At 47.4% G+C, this 12,479-nt stretch overlaps 3 protein-coding genes and 1 non-coding gene across 5 annotated transcripts; 1 reads left to right on the top strand and 3 right to left on the bottom strand.

Moving 5' to 3' along the window:
* Positions 1 to 978: 978 nt before the first annotated feature.
* Positions 979 to 4,261, bottom strand: LOC102310123. Its single transcript, XM_005947839.2, has 5 exons — positions 3,844 to 4,261; positions 2,422 to 3,008; positions 2,192 to 2,268; positions 1,501 to 1,752; positions 979 to 1,361 (listed from the first exon to the last, which is right to left on the bottom strand). The coding sequence occupies exons 2-5, from the start codon at positions 2,966 to 2,968 to the stop codon at positions 1,104 to 1,106; spliced, it is 1,134 nt and encodes a 377-aa protein (XP_005947901.1). The 5' UTR covers positions 2,969 to 3,008; positions 3,844 to 4,261; the 3' UTR covers positions 979 to 1,103.
* LOC102310632 (dual specificity protein phosphatase 14) lies at positions 3,056 to 5,883 on the top strand. Of its 2 annotated transcripts, XM_005947841.3 has the most exons (3): positions 3,056 to 3,814; positions 5,139 to 5,455; positions 5,531 to 5,883. In XM_005947841.3, exons 2-3 carry the CDS (start codon positions 5,145 to 5,147, stop codon positions 5,742 to 5,744), a joined length of 525 nt encoding a protein of 174 aa, XP_005947903.1. In that variant the 5' UTR covers positions 3,056 to 3,814; positions 5,139 to 5,144; the 3' UTR covers positions 5,745 to 5,883. The 2 variants fall into 2 exon arrangements, with proteins under 2 accessions (XP_005947903.1, XP_005947904.1); XM_005947842.2 differs by lacking the exon at positions 3,056 to 3,814 and having other exon boundaries at positions 4,857 to 5,455.
* Positions 5,884 to 6,004: 121 nt separating this feature from the next.
* Positions 6,005 to 11,529, bottom strand: polr2d (RNA polymerase II subunit D). The gene is made up of 4 exons (XM_005947838.3): positions 11,269 to 11,529; positions 10,911 to 11,091; positions 10,741 to 10,836; positions 6,005 to 6,322 (listed from the first exon to the last, which is right to left on the bottom strand). The coding sequence occupies exons 1-4, from the start codon at positions 11,345 to 11,347 to the stop codon at positions 6,244 to 6,246; spliced, it is 435 nt and encodes a 144-aa protein (XP_005947900.1). The 5' UTR covers positions 11,348 to 11,529; the 3' UTR covers positions 6,005 to 6,243.
* Positions 11,530 to 11,859: 330 nt separating this feature from the next.
* Positions 11,860 to 11,931, bottom strand: trnag-ucc. Its single transcript has one exon. It is a non-coding gene; the product is annotated as a tRNA-Gly (tRNA).
* Positions 11,932 to 12,479: the final 548 nt, after the last annotated feature.

The following is a 12,479-nucleotide window of genomic DNA, read 5'->3' as shown; positions in this document are numbered from 1 at the left end:
GCAGAACATTATGTTATTTACACGGGTGCACATAAGTGGCCCGCATGTGCGCATTCGCTGTCAAGATAAAAGACGCGCACCAGATAAGAAGTTGCAGCGCGCGTTTGCGTCCATATAAAGGCTGTTTTTGTCCTAGAGTGGGATTTTCACGGCACATTCTGCACCACATCTCTGTGCGTTCATCATTTGTTTGAAGCCAGCTCACCTCCTGCAACCACTTTTCCGAGAATACGCGCTTCTTTTGTGGTTCGGACTCCTTCTGACATTTCTTTGGAGGTGGAGGAACATCACAGTAATTGCTTAAAGGAGCTTCTTCGACATCTTTAAGAGTTCTAAACAAACTGTCTGTCCTCCTCCTGAAAATCTTATGTACGCAAACACGCGTTGCAACTTCTTATCTTGTGGCGTTTTTTATTTTGACAGCGAATGCGCACCTGCGGACCACTTATGTGCAGCCCTGGTTATTTAGCTCGTCATATTGCAGCCACAGAAATTCTTTTGTCCATGAAACCATAAAGCTGCACTTTCTTTTTGCCTATAGTCTGATTTGTCATAACTTTCCGTTTTGTGGTAAGCTTTTCTTTGGCTGTCACTTCTTCACCCTGACCTGTCTTATTTGGCTCAGCAGAACTGAAATATATATGCCTGCTGCTTTACACCTCAAACACCCACACACACACACACACACACAAGCACACTCACAAGCTCAGCGATTCTCTGCGCGATCAACCTCTCACATGTTTAAGCTGCGGGAGATTTCACTTGTCATGTTTGCATAGTAAGCTAACGATTAATAAGACGATGTCAGAGGAATTGGTGCACAAATTATCATCACTCACAGATCAGTGCTGTCGCTCTCTATACACAGTTCGCACGATTGCAAAGTGAAAGCAAAAAAACAAGCGCAAATTCAAACGCGACTTCAATATGTCACATATTGACAGTGGCTCACCGATGCCAATGACATAATTACCCAGCTACATTTCCGAAAGAATGCAAAAGCATTGACATATATTTTTGCTTCCTACGACAGCCCGACGGGCAGGGCAGAGATAGACTTTGGTAGCCCGACTGGAAAAAAAGATTTTGCGAGCTCTGGACCTCTACGGCTCCGGCGTCCCAGCGGCTGCTGCACGCTGCTGCATCTTCTGCCTGACGTGAGGCAGCACAGCGTCCCTGTAAAACACCTCCAGTTTGGACACTGTCTCCTCCCACAGCTCGGGGTCAAAGGTCACCATGACCACAGCCGTTTCCTTCAGGGTGAAGACCACGAGGTCGGCCTCCCGCAGCCCCGTCACCGCCAGCTGACACTGGATCTGAGTGTAGTAGCTGTGGGAGGTCTTCAGGCGGTACACTGGAATCTGGAGGAGGAGGACACGAAATCAGAGAGGAAGAGGCAGAGGAAGAGGAGGAGGAGGAAGAATCAGAGAGGAGGAGGAAGAGGAGGAGGAGGAAGAATCAGAGAGGAGGAAGAGGAGCAGACTGATGTGTGTTTGCTACCCCGCCGCGCTCCCGTGTGGCCTCCTCATTCAGCTGCAGACAGAAGGCGGGGTCCTCCCTGCAGGCGTCCTCCACCCGCCTGTGTCTGTGCTTGTAGGGACACTTCACCTCCAGACAGAGCAGCCATTGGCCGCTTCGTCTGTCCGTCACGATGCCGTCAGGACTGGCAGCCAACCAGGGCCTCCGGGGGTCGACGAACAAGCCACAGTCCCGAACGCAGACCTGCTGGCCCAACGCCGAGGACTTCAGCCTCTGTGGGGTGATGTAATCAGTGACATCATCAGCAAATGTTCAATAAAGTTTAGTGTGTAGAAAACAGTAGTGAAGGACCTCCTCCCCAGTTTGTAACGTTCTTGTGATCGTTGCGGTTTTCTCACATATTTTGTGCATTTTCTGATATTTTTCACTGATTCTGGTTTTCTTATTATTTTATACACATCTTTCTTTCACGTCACTGGTTTAAAACCATTATTTTCTCTGTTCACTGTTGACCATTACCATAATAATTAGTAATTAGTCATTTATTTGTATTTTATCTCTCAGGCGTCGCACTTTTTAGTCTTTTCCTCGTGATACTGAGCTTCTTTGACTTGTTAAATTAAACTTTAACTCTGAGCGCTCATAATGCCCATATATCCTGCTGGCCGTGTTTGTGAGGATGGCTGAGTGTTACAAAGATGCTGAAACACACCTGGTATCTGCGGATGACCTCAGCCTCCATGTGGACCCCCCAGCTCATGGCTCTGGTCTGGACTCTGGGCCCCTCACCTGTCGAGACAGTCAGGTAACCAGTTACTGGCTGACCTCTCGGGATCCTGCACGTGTTACAATAAAACTCAAACCAGCAGACGTCCTGGTGAAGCTGCTAAAAGATACATTTATATGGAGTCAGGGTACCAGGTGGTAGAAGGTGTGGCCTACCTGTGACAGCAGCCAGGTAGGAGGTGGGCGGAGTTTTGCTCTTGCCATTAACAAAGCCGGAGCGAGCGATGCTGTGTGCCACCGAGGCCGTGATCCGGTTCTTCCTCCAAGCGAACCAGTCTGGGTTGTTTCTCTGTCCGCGGGTCAAGACTTCCACCTCCTCCACCACACACCGGTCCAGACGGACACCCACATCCAGGGGCACCTGCTCGGGTCTGGGTGGGGCTGCTGGGGAAGGTTTCTGGGGAGGATCTGGATCAGCAGCAACCGCCTCCTTCACAGGTTTCTGTGCCCGTTTCTGTCCTCCTTCAGGAGGAGGTCTCGCAGCCGAGGCAGCTTTTTGGGCGCCGCTGTTTCCTGGATCTGCCCGGGAGTCGGTCCCAGTCTGAAGGGGGCGCGCAGCACCGGGTCTGGTTTTACTGGAGGTTCTGGTTCCAGTGATGCCTTCTGGAGTCTGGATGGAGGGGTGGTATCTGACCTGAGGGAGGACTGGTTTCTGAGCCGTGCCAGTACCTGTGGAAGTCTGCTTGGTGTGGTGGTTCCGCATTGTTGTTGGGTCTTGATCCGAAAGGGGACCAGAAGAGAAACTGCAGGAAAGGAATGAAAAGCAGAAGAGTCTGAATCCAGGAAGCAATAAACGTGATCAGATGAAATAAAAATCACGAAACGAAACGAATCACCATCATCGAAATGAATATCAAATCAAACGGGTAATAACAGATTTTTAACTTGACAGAGTCGACCGAGGCTTTTATTTTGAAGAGTCAGATGTTTCGCCTCACATCCGGTTCAAACAGCCGAAACAAACCACGTGATCGCCCGACCCGTCCCCAAGCACCTACACTCCTGCCACCAGACTCCGTTCAGATTTGTGTAGAAACACGGAGCTCGGCGCTCCGGTGGACGCAGGCTCACCGGGAGGCGTTTGAGACACACGGGGAGGAGCCGCTCTGGTTTTCGGCCAGGACCTCACGAAGGCAGCGTTCATCGTTTTTCAGGGAGATTCTTCCAAATAATCAGGCCAACTTTAACGTTTCCTCCTCTGTCTTTTAAGAAACAACTAAAAGCTCATTTTTTTTAGTTTTTATGCGCTGTTATTTTGTTGTGAAGCACTCTGTGATCCTTGTCTTAATACAATTTTACTTACTTTTATAATGTGTTCTTAGGGTCCTCGTCTTATGGGAAATAGCTTTTCTCTTGAAACAGAAAAACAAGGAAACAGAAACGGAAGGAGGCCCTAAAGTGAATGAATTTTGAATAGAGTCTGGTTGAAGCCGCTCCGGCTCCTCTGAGAGCACACGGCGAGGTTAGTTCGTGTTTCCAGACCTCGGCCTGTCTGTTCTACGCTCATTAAGCTGTAAACCAGCGGGCTTGCTCCTTATCTACCTGGCAGGTGAGTGAAAGTGTCAGAATGTACCTTACCTGTCTCTGCTGTCGGTCTGAGAGCAGAAACGAAACCGAGTCTATTTAAAGCTTCGCTGACTCATTATCCCGTGACACCAGACACGTCCCGGCATGTTTCAGCTCAGCCTGCTCCCAATAATCTGGGGGATCATCGATGAATCGGGTTTGGAGTTTGTTAATACATCCACAGTAGACGCTGAACACTCTTCATCATCACTATCACTGTGTATGAAGGACGAGCTGCCGTCAGCCCACCTGTGTGCAGGTCGCAGTCTCACCTGGAGGCGTGGCTTCGAATCCACTTCTGACAAAACGCATTTGCTCTTGTTTGTTTACAATAGTGAAAAACAGGGATGCATAAAAATACCAACTATGCATTTTAATATGCTGATTCAATTCAACTTTATTTATACAGCGCCAAATCACAACAACAGTCGCCTCAAGAGAGATAAGATAAGACTTTATTGATCCCACAACGGGGAAATTTTTGCGTCACCTCAGCTCAGGAAGGAAATACAAAAATACAATTAAGTACAATCAATGGAAAAAGTAAGATAATACACTATATACAATGGTAGCATACACAGTATGTGATTATGGATATAGTTGGAAATACAGAAGACATAAACTATATAGCTTGGAAGGTCATGGAAGGTCCATTATGCATGAAGTGGTGACCGTGGATGTTCACAGTGTCCAGTGACTCATGACATCGTGATTGAGGAGTTATAGTCTAACTGCTGTTAGACTCGCTTTACATTGTAAGGTAGACCCTACAACAATAGATACAGAGAAAAACCCAACCATCATTTGACCCCCATGAGCAAGCACTTAGGTGACAGTGGGAAGGAAAAACTCCCTTTTAACAGGAAGAAAGTGCTCTGATAGGGTGATATGGTACTACAAGGTCATTAAGATAAGATGGGGCCTGATTATTTAAGACCTTGTATGTGAGGAGCAGGATTTTGAATTCTGGATTTAACAGGAAGCCAAAACAGGAGAAATCTTCTCTCTTTCTAGTCCCTGTCAGGACTCTTGCTGCAGCATTTTGGATCAGCTGAAGGCTTTTCAGGGAGTTTTTAGGACTTCCTGATAATAATGAATCACAGTCGTCCAGCCTGGAAGTAATAATACTGGTACTGTCTCCAGTCTGGTCAGAGCCCGCTAACTGTCTTTGGTTCTGTGTGGTTGGCTGAACCGCTGCTCGCCTCACTGAAGAGAATTTGACAGGAAGTGGCGAGCTCCTGCTCTTTGAGTCCTTGTTCTGTTAGACCTCAGTTTGTGTTGAACCGCTGTGATGTGTCCTCCTGCAGCGGATCATGCGGGTCTCTCGGGTCTCTGCCGGCCTCTTCCTCACTGATCTGGACTCGGCTCTGAACACCAGCGTGTTGACCAGCAGAAATGTCACTCTCATCGTCAACGCCAGTGGGCTCGAGGACATTTCCTACCCGCAACTGGATGGTCTGCAGGTGCTCCACGTCCTCGTCCAGGACCAGCCTCATGCCCCCCTCAGAGAGTACTTCGACCTGGTAACTGAACGGATCAACCAGAACCGAACGGGGGCGACTCTGGTCCACTGCACCGCCGGCAGAAGCCGGTCCTCTGCGCTGATCATGGCCTACCTCATGAGGTAGCCACAGTGCTTTAGTCTCACTTTGACAGTCAGGTTCTGGTCTCTGATGTGGTTCTGGTCTCTGTGCTTCAGGTCTCAGGGTCTCAGCCTCCGTCGAGCTCACCAACTTGTTCTGGAGCAGCGACCATTTATTCGACCCAATGCTGGTTTCTGGAGGCAGCTGATAGACTTGGAGAGGACCCTGTTTGGTAGGAACACGGTGAGGATGGCGAGGACACCAGGCGGCGTCCTTCCTGAAGCTCTGGAGGACTCGGACGCTGCAGCGGTGCACTGCCTGAATGTCTGATGCTGGCTGGCTCTGCAGCGTTTTCGGTGTGAAGCACTCTGAGGAACTGCTTCCACGTGCTCTTCCTGTTGTTGGGAGGAGCTTATAAACCTGTGCATATTTCTCCTGTTCTCTGGGCCTCCGAGTGCTGCTCTGTGATTGGTTGTGGTTTAAATGCCGCTGAAATCATCTGTTTTCTGCAGTGTGTGTGTGTGTTATGGTGCCAGACTGTTATTTACTTGTAATTTTATGGTACAAATGAAAAAGTCACATGACTGAGCAACTGGTTCAATCAAACCTTTATTTAAAAAACCCCCCAAAACAAACAATAAAAAAAAGCATCAGCAACAGTTCAGGTCAGACGCTGCACACAACCCTGCAATCAAGCTGAACTGAGCATGTGCAAGAAACGCGTGAAAACAACGAGTAAGAAAAAGTTTTATCAGGACAGCAGATTGACCACATTAGTCCGGGGGCGGGGCTGTAGGGGGCGGGGCTGTGTGTGTGGGGGGCTGAGGTCTCAGTACTGGAAGCTTCTCTTGGTCTGGATGTCATCGAGGATCTGCTGCAGCTCCTCGTCCTCAAAGCGACCCTCCAAGCTGAAAACACAGAAACCTTTATTGACACAGCAACCGAACAACCGAACAACCACACAGACACACGCACAGGTGTCGTCATGGAAACAGCATCGTCACAGATCACTGACGCCACCTGCTGCCGGTTCTGCTCTGAAGTATCTGCAGAACTGAACCAGGACCAGCTCTGGACAGGAAACTGAATCTCTGTGCAGCTGTGTACCTGACTCCGTGGTATAATTCTCAGACACGTAGCCTAAAGCAGACGACTCGTAAGCTGGAGAGTCACAGATTTAGAGGATCATCATTTAGCCTGGAGAAATAGTTTGCTGCTTTATAAGAAAGCCCTCCGCAAAGCCAGAACATCTTACTATTCGTCACTGATTGAAGAAAATAAGAACAACCCCAGGTTTCTCTTCAGCTCTGTAGCCAGGCTGACAAACAGTCAGAGCTCTGTTGAGCCAACCATCCCTTTAACGTTAACTAGTAATGACTTCATGAACTTCTTCACAAATAAAATTTTTATCATTAGAGAAAAAATTACCAATAATCATCCCACAGATGTAATATTATCTACAGCTACTCTTAGTACCATTGATGTTAAGTTAGACTCTTTTTCTCCAATTGATCTTTCTGAGTTAACTTCAATAATTACTTCCTCCAAACCATCAACGTGTCTTTTAGACCCCATTCCTACAAAACTGCTCAAAGAAGTCCTGCCATTAATTAATTCTTCGATCTTAAATATGATCAACCTATCTCTAATGATCGGCTATGTACCACAGGCCTTCAAGCTGGCTGTAGTTAAACCTTTACTCAAAAAGCATTCAGCCAGACAGCCATTCAAACAGCAGTCGCTTTCTAAAACCCTGAGTCGATACTTTGTAGAACCAGCTTTTGCTGCAGTTCCAGCTGCCAGTCTTTAGGGTCTGTCTCTACCAGCTTTGCACATCTACAGACTGAAATCTTTGCCCATTCTTCTTTGAAACAGCTCCAGCTCAGTCAGATTAGATGGACAGCGTTTGTGAACAGCAGTTTTCAGATCTTGCCACAGATTCTGGATTGGATTTAGATCTGGACTTTGACTGGGCCGTTCTAACACATGGATATGTTTTGTTTTAAACCATCCCATTGTTGCCCTGGCTTTATGTTTAGGGTCGTTGTCCTGCTGGAAGGTGAAGCTCCGCCCCAGTCTCAAGTCTTTTGCAGACTCCAAGAGGTTTTCTTCCAAGACTGCCCTGTATTTGGCTCCATCCATCTTCCCATCAACTCTGACCAGCTTCCCTGTCCCTGCTGAAGAGAAGCCCCCCCAGAGCATGATGCTGCCACCACCATATCTGACAGTGGGGAGTGTGTTCAGAGTGATGTGCAGTGTTAGTTTTCCACACATAGCGTTTTGCATGTTTGGTCTCATCTGACCAGAGCAGCTTCTTCCACATGTTTGCTGTGTCCCCACATGGCTTGTGGCAAACTGCAAACGGGACTTCTTATGGTTTTCTGTTAACAATGGCTTTCTTCTTGCCACTCTTCCATAAAGGCCAACTTTGTGCAGTGCACGACTAATAGTTGTCCTATGGACAGATTCCCCCACCTGAGCTGTAGATCTCTGCAGCTCGTCCAGAGTCACCATGGGCCTCTTGGCTGCATTTCTGATCAGCGCTCTCCTTGTTCGGCCTGTGAGTTTAGGTGGACGGCCTTGTCTTGGTAGGTTTACAGTTGTGCCATACTCCTTCCATTTCTGAATGGAGCCACTGTAGGTAGGTATCGGATTCAGTACCACATTCAAAAGTGACCCAGATTGGATTTGAAAATATTGGATTTGTGCTGTTCACACTGTCATTACCATGATCGGATACGGGTGGCAAAGGGTGAAAAAAGTCAGATTTGATGCGCTTTCGCCTGCAGTGTGAACGTAGCTTTGTTATTTTGCAAGAGACCTAGGATTCCCATGATGCACTGGGTTTTTCCTTTCCAGTCACCTTCCTCACTCACTATGTGTTAACAGACCTCTCTGCACTGACTCATATCTGTTATTAACCTCTGTCTCTCTTCCACAGCATGTCTTTATCCTGTCTTCCTTCTCTCACCCCAACCAATCACAGCAGATGGCCCCGCCCCTATAAAGTTCCTTGAGGTGACTGTTGTTGTGATTTGGCGCTATATAAATAAAATTGAAATGAACTTTCAAAATAAAGCTGCAGGGCTGGTCAGGTCTGTGTGACTTGGACAGCTTCCTGTTTTTATGAAGTGTTTTACACGGCCCGTGTGAGTGCAGCGTCACACGCAGTGCTCTGTTGTCCAGATTCTGTACAATAAAGTTCAGATTTGTCTCATGAAGCTGTTCCACTGTGCCAAAAATCATTATTTCAGTCATAAACTGATATAAAAAAAAAACAAAAAACTGGGGAGGTGGTCACAGGTTCATCCTGTGGGCTCAGACTAAAGCCAACTGTCTCACCCAGCTGACTCGCACAGCCAATCAGGATGAGCCTGTGCCTCCACCTCCATTTCAGTGATCTTTTATTTTTCATCTGAATCGTTCAGATTCAGGGTTAGACAGACACGTTCATTAAATCAGAAGTGTGAACAGGCAACACTTCCCGCCTGTGGAGGAAACACGACCCGTGTATTTAATGGTGCAACGGCAGGAAACGCATCACTCTCCGTGCCCTCGCCTAACTGGTTGTTGTTCCATGGGCTTAATCAGAACGGTCCCATTTGTCACTACCCGATCCGTACTGGAAACCCGATCGGTACCACGCATGTGTGAAAGGCGTCTACTTCATTTCACGATAGTTACGGGTCAGAGTATCTGTTAAGATGTTAACAATAAGTATCTCTTAAAATTTTTGCAATAATGAAACATTTCAATACAATGTAGACAAAAAAAACGAAATAAAAAGACAGTTACGGATCAGGACTCCCCGATGCTTACCGCGCATGTGCAGATGTTTCCTTCTTCTTCTGTTCGTTTAATGGCAGTTTACTCCCAGTGTACGAGGATAGTGCCACCTGCTGACCGAGCGCATAAACCCTATTGTAAACTGAATTAGCGTCATTACAAAGGTGTGTTAAATCTGATTTGGTGATAGTCGAGTGTGTTTATGCTCGTCTGTGTGGAGAGGATTGTTGGAATAGTGATGATGATGATGTCCGCTATCACTGTCAGTAAACACTTCATCTGGCTGATGAATCTACACGTGAGATATTACAAAGTCTGTATTATTAACTCTGTAATTAGGCGCCATTCTTCTAATTTTACGGCGCTGTTGTTCAATCGGGGGACGCTCTCTGAGGAGAAAAGCACGAAGTTGTTTGTATACGGAGCTGTCCATTGTTTAAATGTCCGAAAAAGAGGCAGAGCTGTCGAGAAATGCTAGGAGCTAACTGGGCGCTAACCGTATCATATTAACTGTCACAATGTTGGCAAAGAGAGAAAGTGACGTAAGATTTGTGCATGCGTGGTACCGATCGGGTTTCCGGTATGGATCAGGTAGCGACACCATCAATGTGATGGTCATGTGACCACGCCCCTCAGCTACAGAGTAAATGGTCTGTGTGCAACGACTTCCTACAGACACACGCAAGGAATTCTTACCAACCCCACTCATGCTGTGATCACCCACCCACAGGTGTGGTTTCTGGATTCCAAATGTTGTGGCCATTTTTGTTGAATGTTTATAAAATGCAGTTTGTATTCATTTTAGTTCTTTCTTTAAAGTTGTAAGAATATACTGACCTAGTTTTGTTAAGTAAATTTGTAATTAATTTTTGGAAAGGTTTTTTGGAAAGTGATTGGTTTATTAGCTCATGGAGCCTCCCATTAATCAGGGGATTAAGAGCACCCTGGAGGGGTGCGGTAAATGTTTTTGGTTTTTTGTTTGCCAAATGTCTGATGGGAAGACGGGAGGGTTAGAAAATGATCTTTTGACCACTTTTGAAGTTGTTAAAGCAAATTAAGTTAACTTTCGTTTAAGTTGTAAGAAGTTATTTGGTTGATTTTTGTTTATAATTTTGCACGAAATAAACGCCATATGATTTTTAAACAATGGAGTCAGAAGTGCGTTCCAAAAGCAAACCTCCCGTTGCCACCCACGGCCTTTTTGGTGTTTGGAACATAAAAGGCTGTGACACCAAATGTTTCCACCTGCCGCATCCAACCGGTCGCAGCAGATGGCCCCGCCCCTCCCTGAGCCTGGTTATGCCGGAGGTTTCTTCCTGTTAAAAGGGAATTTTTCCTTCCCACTGTCGCCAAAGTGCTTGCTCACTGGGGGTCAAATGATTGTTAAGTTTTTCGCTGTATGTATTATTGTAGAGTCTACCTTACAATATAAAGTGTCTTCAGGGAACTGTTGCTGTGATTTGGTGCTGTATAAATACAACTGGACTGAATTGAACCTGCCTATGTGTGAAGTTCCTGCTGTGACGTGGATCGGACTTACCTGGGGATCAGGGCTTTGGCCTCCTCTGCGGCTTCTGGACACAGGTTGGCCAAACTGGCGAGCTCGAACTTGTGGAGCTTCTTCTGCAGCAGGAGGCTGAAGACAGAAAGATGACAGGGGTCAGAACCGGATCGTCTCAGACCTGGGTAGGAGCCGGGGCGGGGGCGTACCTGCGCACGGCCGTGATGGTCTCGCGGTTCTTGAAGCGGCTGAAACGGGCCGTGTAGTTGAGGGTCTTCATGAAGACCTCGGACAGCTCCTGCTCGTCCTCGGCGCTCTCGTTCTGCTGCTTTCTGTGCTCCAGCAACATGTGGACCTCCGAGTTCAGCAGCGTCTCCGCGTTCTCGAACTCTGAGAGGGAGGAGGTAGGGTTAACATCTGTCAATCACTCAGCACGCAGGCTCAGAGAGGCTTTGAACCTTCAGCCGAACCCACAGACAGCAGCTCGGTCTGTGTACCCGCGTGCACCCACGGACCGCCCGCGCGTGTCTGTAGTTGTTCGAGAGTGCGTGCGCTGCAGGTACTCACCTTTAGGAAAGAGCAGCTGAGAAGCGTCCTCTTCAATATCACCAACGTGCGGAGGAGCCGCGCCGCCTCCAGCCGCCATGTCGAGGAGCAGTCCCGGCTACCGGCCGGGGAGTGTGAAGCCGCCCGGAGGGTGAGATACAGCTGCCCGGTCAAGCCTGGCAGCTCGGCAACAAAGCACAGGTCGGGGGGTAGAAAGCAGCGCCGCCGCTCCGGACCGTAAGAAAACAGCGAGAACTACTTCCGGGGCGCCCACAGTCACTTCCGCTCTTTGTGACGACATTAAAGAACATTATAAAAAACAGAAGGAGGGTGCAGTTTGTGCCAAAGAGATGACAATATAAAAAAAAATTACATAAAATTAGAGAATCAGGTCGACAGTTCATTTTCCTGTCTGGCAGGGACTCTTTCAAAGTAACAGTCTCTGCTAGCAGCGCCCTCCTGCGGACGGGAGCGGCAGCTTCGCACTGAGTGTCAGAGAATAGTCTTAAGCAGTTTAAAAAAGATTATTTTGTTACATGAGTGCCGGAAGCCGCTGAACCCCGACAAAAAGAAAGAGAACAGAATTTGTCTCAGCGGTCGTAAAAGGGAGACTGCGTTGGCCGGGAATCGAACCCGGGTCAACTGCTTGGAAGGCAGCTATGCTAACCACTATACCACCAACGCCTGAAGGTAGTGGCGCTGTACCACAATAAAACACACGCAGCATCAGTATGACTCAATATGGCGTAACGTGACGGCTGTGACCTCACAGCAGGGAGGTCCTGGGTATCACAGAAACTCAGGAGAGGCTTCTCCAAGCACACCGGCCACAAAGTCAACAACCTAGTGTAGCTGTGCAGTAAAGCGACGAGAGCTCGGACCTGGAGAAACCAAACAGCCACTTCATAATATCAGCTATCAATTTTATTTCTATAGCACAAAGCGCTTCACAAGTAGTTCATGAACAAGAGAAAATAGAAAAATAACACATGATATAAGGCAAAGGCAACATATTTAAACATAAAAACAAAACAAACACAAAACAAGCCTGATGGTGCTCAAACTGAACTTTGAGTTTCATCAAGCCAGTGTAAAAAACGTGAGTTTCAAGACGAGATTTGAAACACTGTATAGACTCTGAAGTACGAATATCAAGTGACAAGTGATTCCCAGTGTTGGGAAGGGTACATTTAAATGTATTCCACTACAGATTACAGAATACATGCCCCAAA

This window comes from Haplochromis burtoni, unplaced genomic scaffold, assembly GCF_018398535.1.
Source record: "Haplochromis burtoni strain Fernald_Lab_line unplaced genomic scaffold, NCSU_Asbu1 Contig_542, whole genome shotgun sequence".
NCBI lineage: Eukaryota > Metazoa > Chordata > Actinopteri > Cichliformes > Cichlidae > Haplochromis > Haplochromis burtoni.
Note: the sequence above shows the minus strand (reverse complement) of the source record. Positions and strands in the feature narration are given on the sequence as shown.

What these genes read in the sequence shown, in the direction of transcription:
- LOC102310632 (XM_005947841.3), top strand. Translation starts at nt 5,145, where the DNA reads ATGCGGGTCTCTCGGGTCTCTGCCGGCCTCTTCCTCACTGATCTGGAC. An exon ending in ATCATGGCCTACCTCATGAG is followed by an intron (nt 5,456 to 5,530) that starts GTAGCCACAGTG and finishes TCTGTGCTTCAG; the next exon opens with GTCTCAGGGTCTCAGCCTCC.
- LOC102310123 (XM_005947839.2), bottom strand. Translation starts at nt 2,968, where the DNA reads ATGCGGAACCACCACACCAAGCAGACTTCCACAGGTACTGGCACGGCT. An exon ending in CTACCTGGCTGCTGTCACAG is followed by an intron (nt 2,269 to 2,421) that starts GTAGGCCACACC and finishes CTGTCTCGACAG; the next exon opens with GTGAGGGGCCCAGAGTCCAG. An exon ending in AGGTCATCCGCAGATACCAG is followed by an intron (nt 1,753 to 2,191) that starts GTGTGTTTCAGC and finishes ATCACCCCACAG; the next exon opens with AGGCTGAAGTCCTCGGCGTT.
- polr2d (XM_005947838.3), bottom strand. Translation starts at nt 11,347, where the DNA reads ATGGCGGCTGGAGGCGGCGCGGCTCCTCCGCACGTTGGTGATATTGAA. An exon ending in ACCATCACGGCCGTGCGCAG is followed by an intron (nt 10,837 to 10,910) that starts GTACGCCCCCGC and finishes TTCTGTCTTCAG; the next exon opens with CCTCCTGCTGCAGAAGAAGC. An exon ending in GCCAAAGCCCTGATCCCCAG is followed by an intron (nt 6,323 to 10,740) that starts GTAAGTCCGATC and finishes CTGTGTTTTCAG; the next exon opens with CTTGGAGGGTCGCTTTGAGG.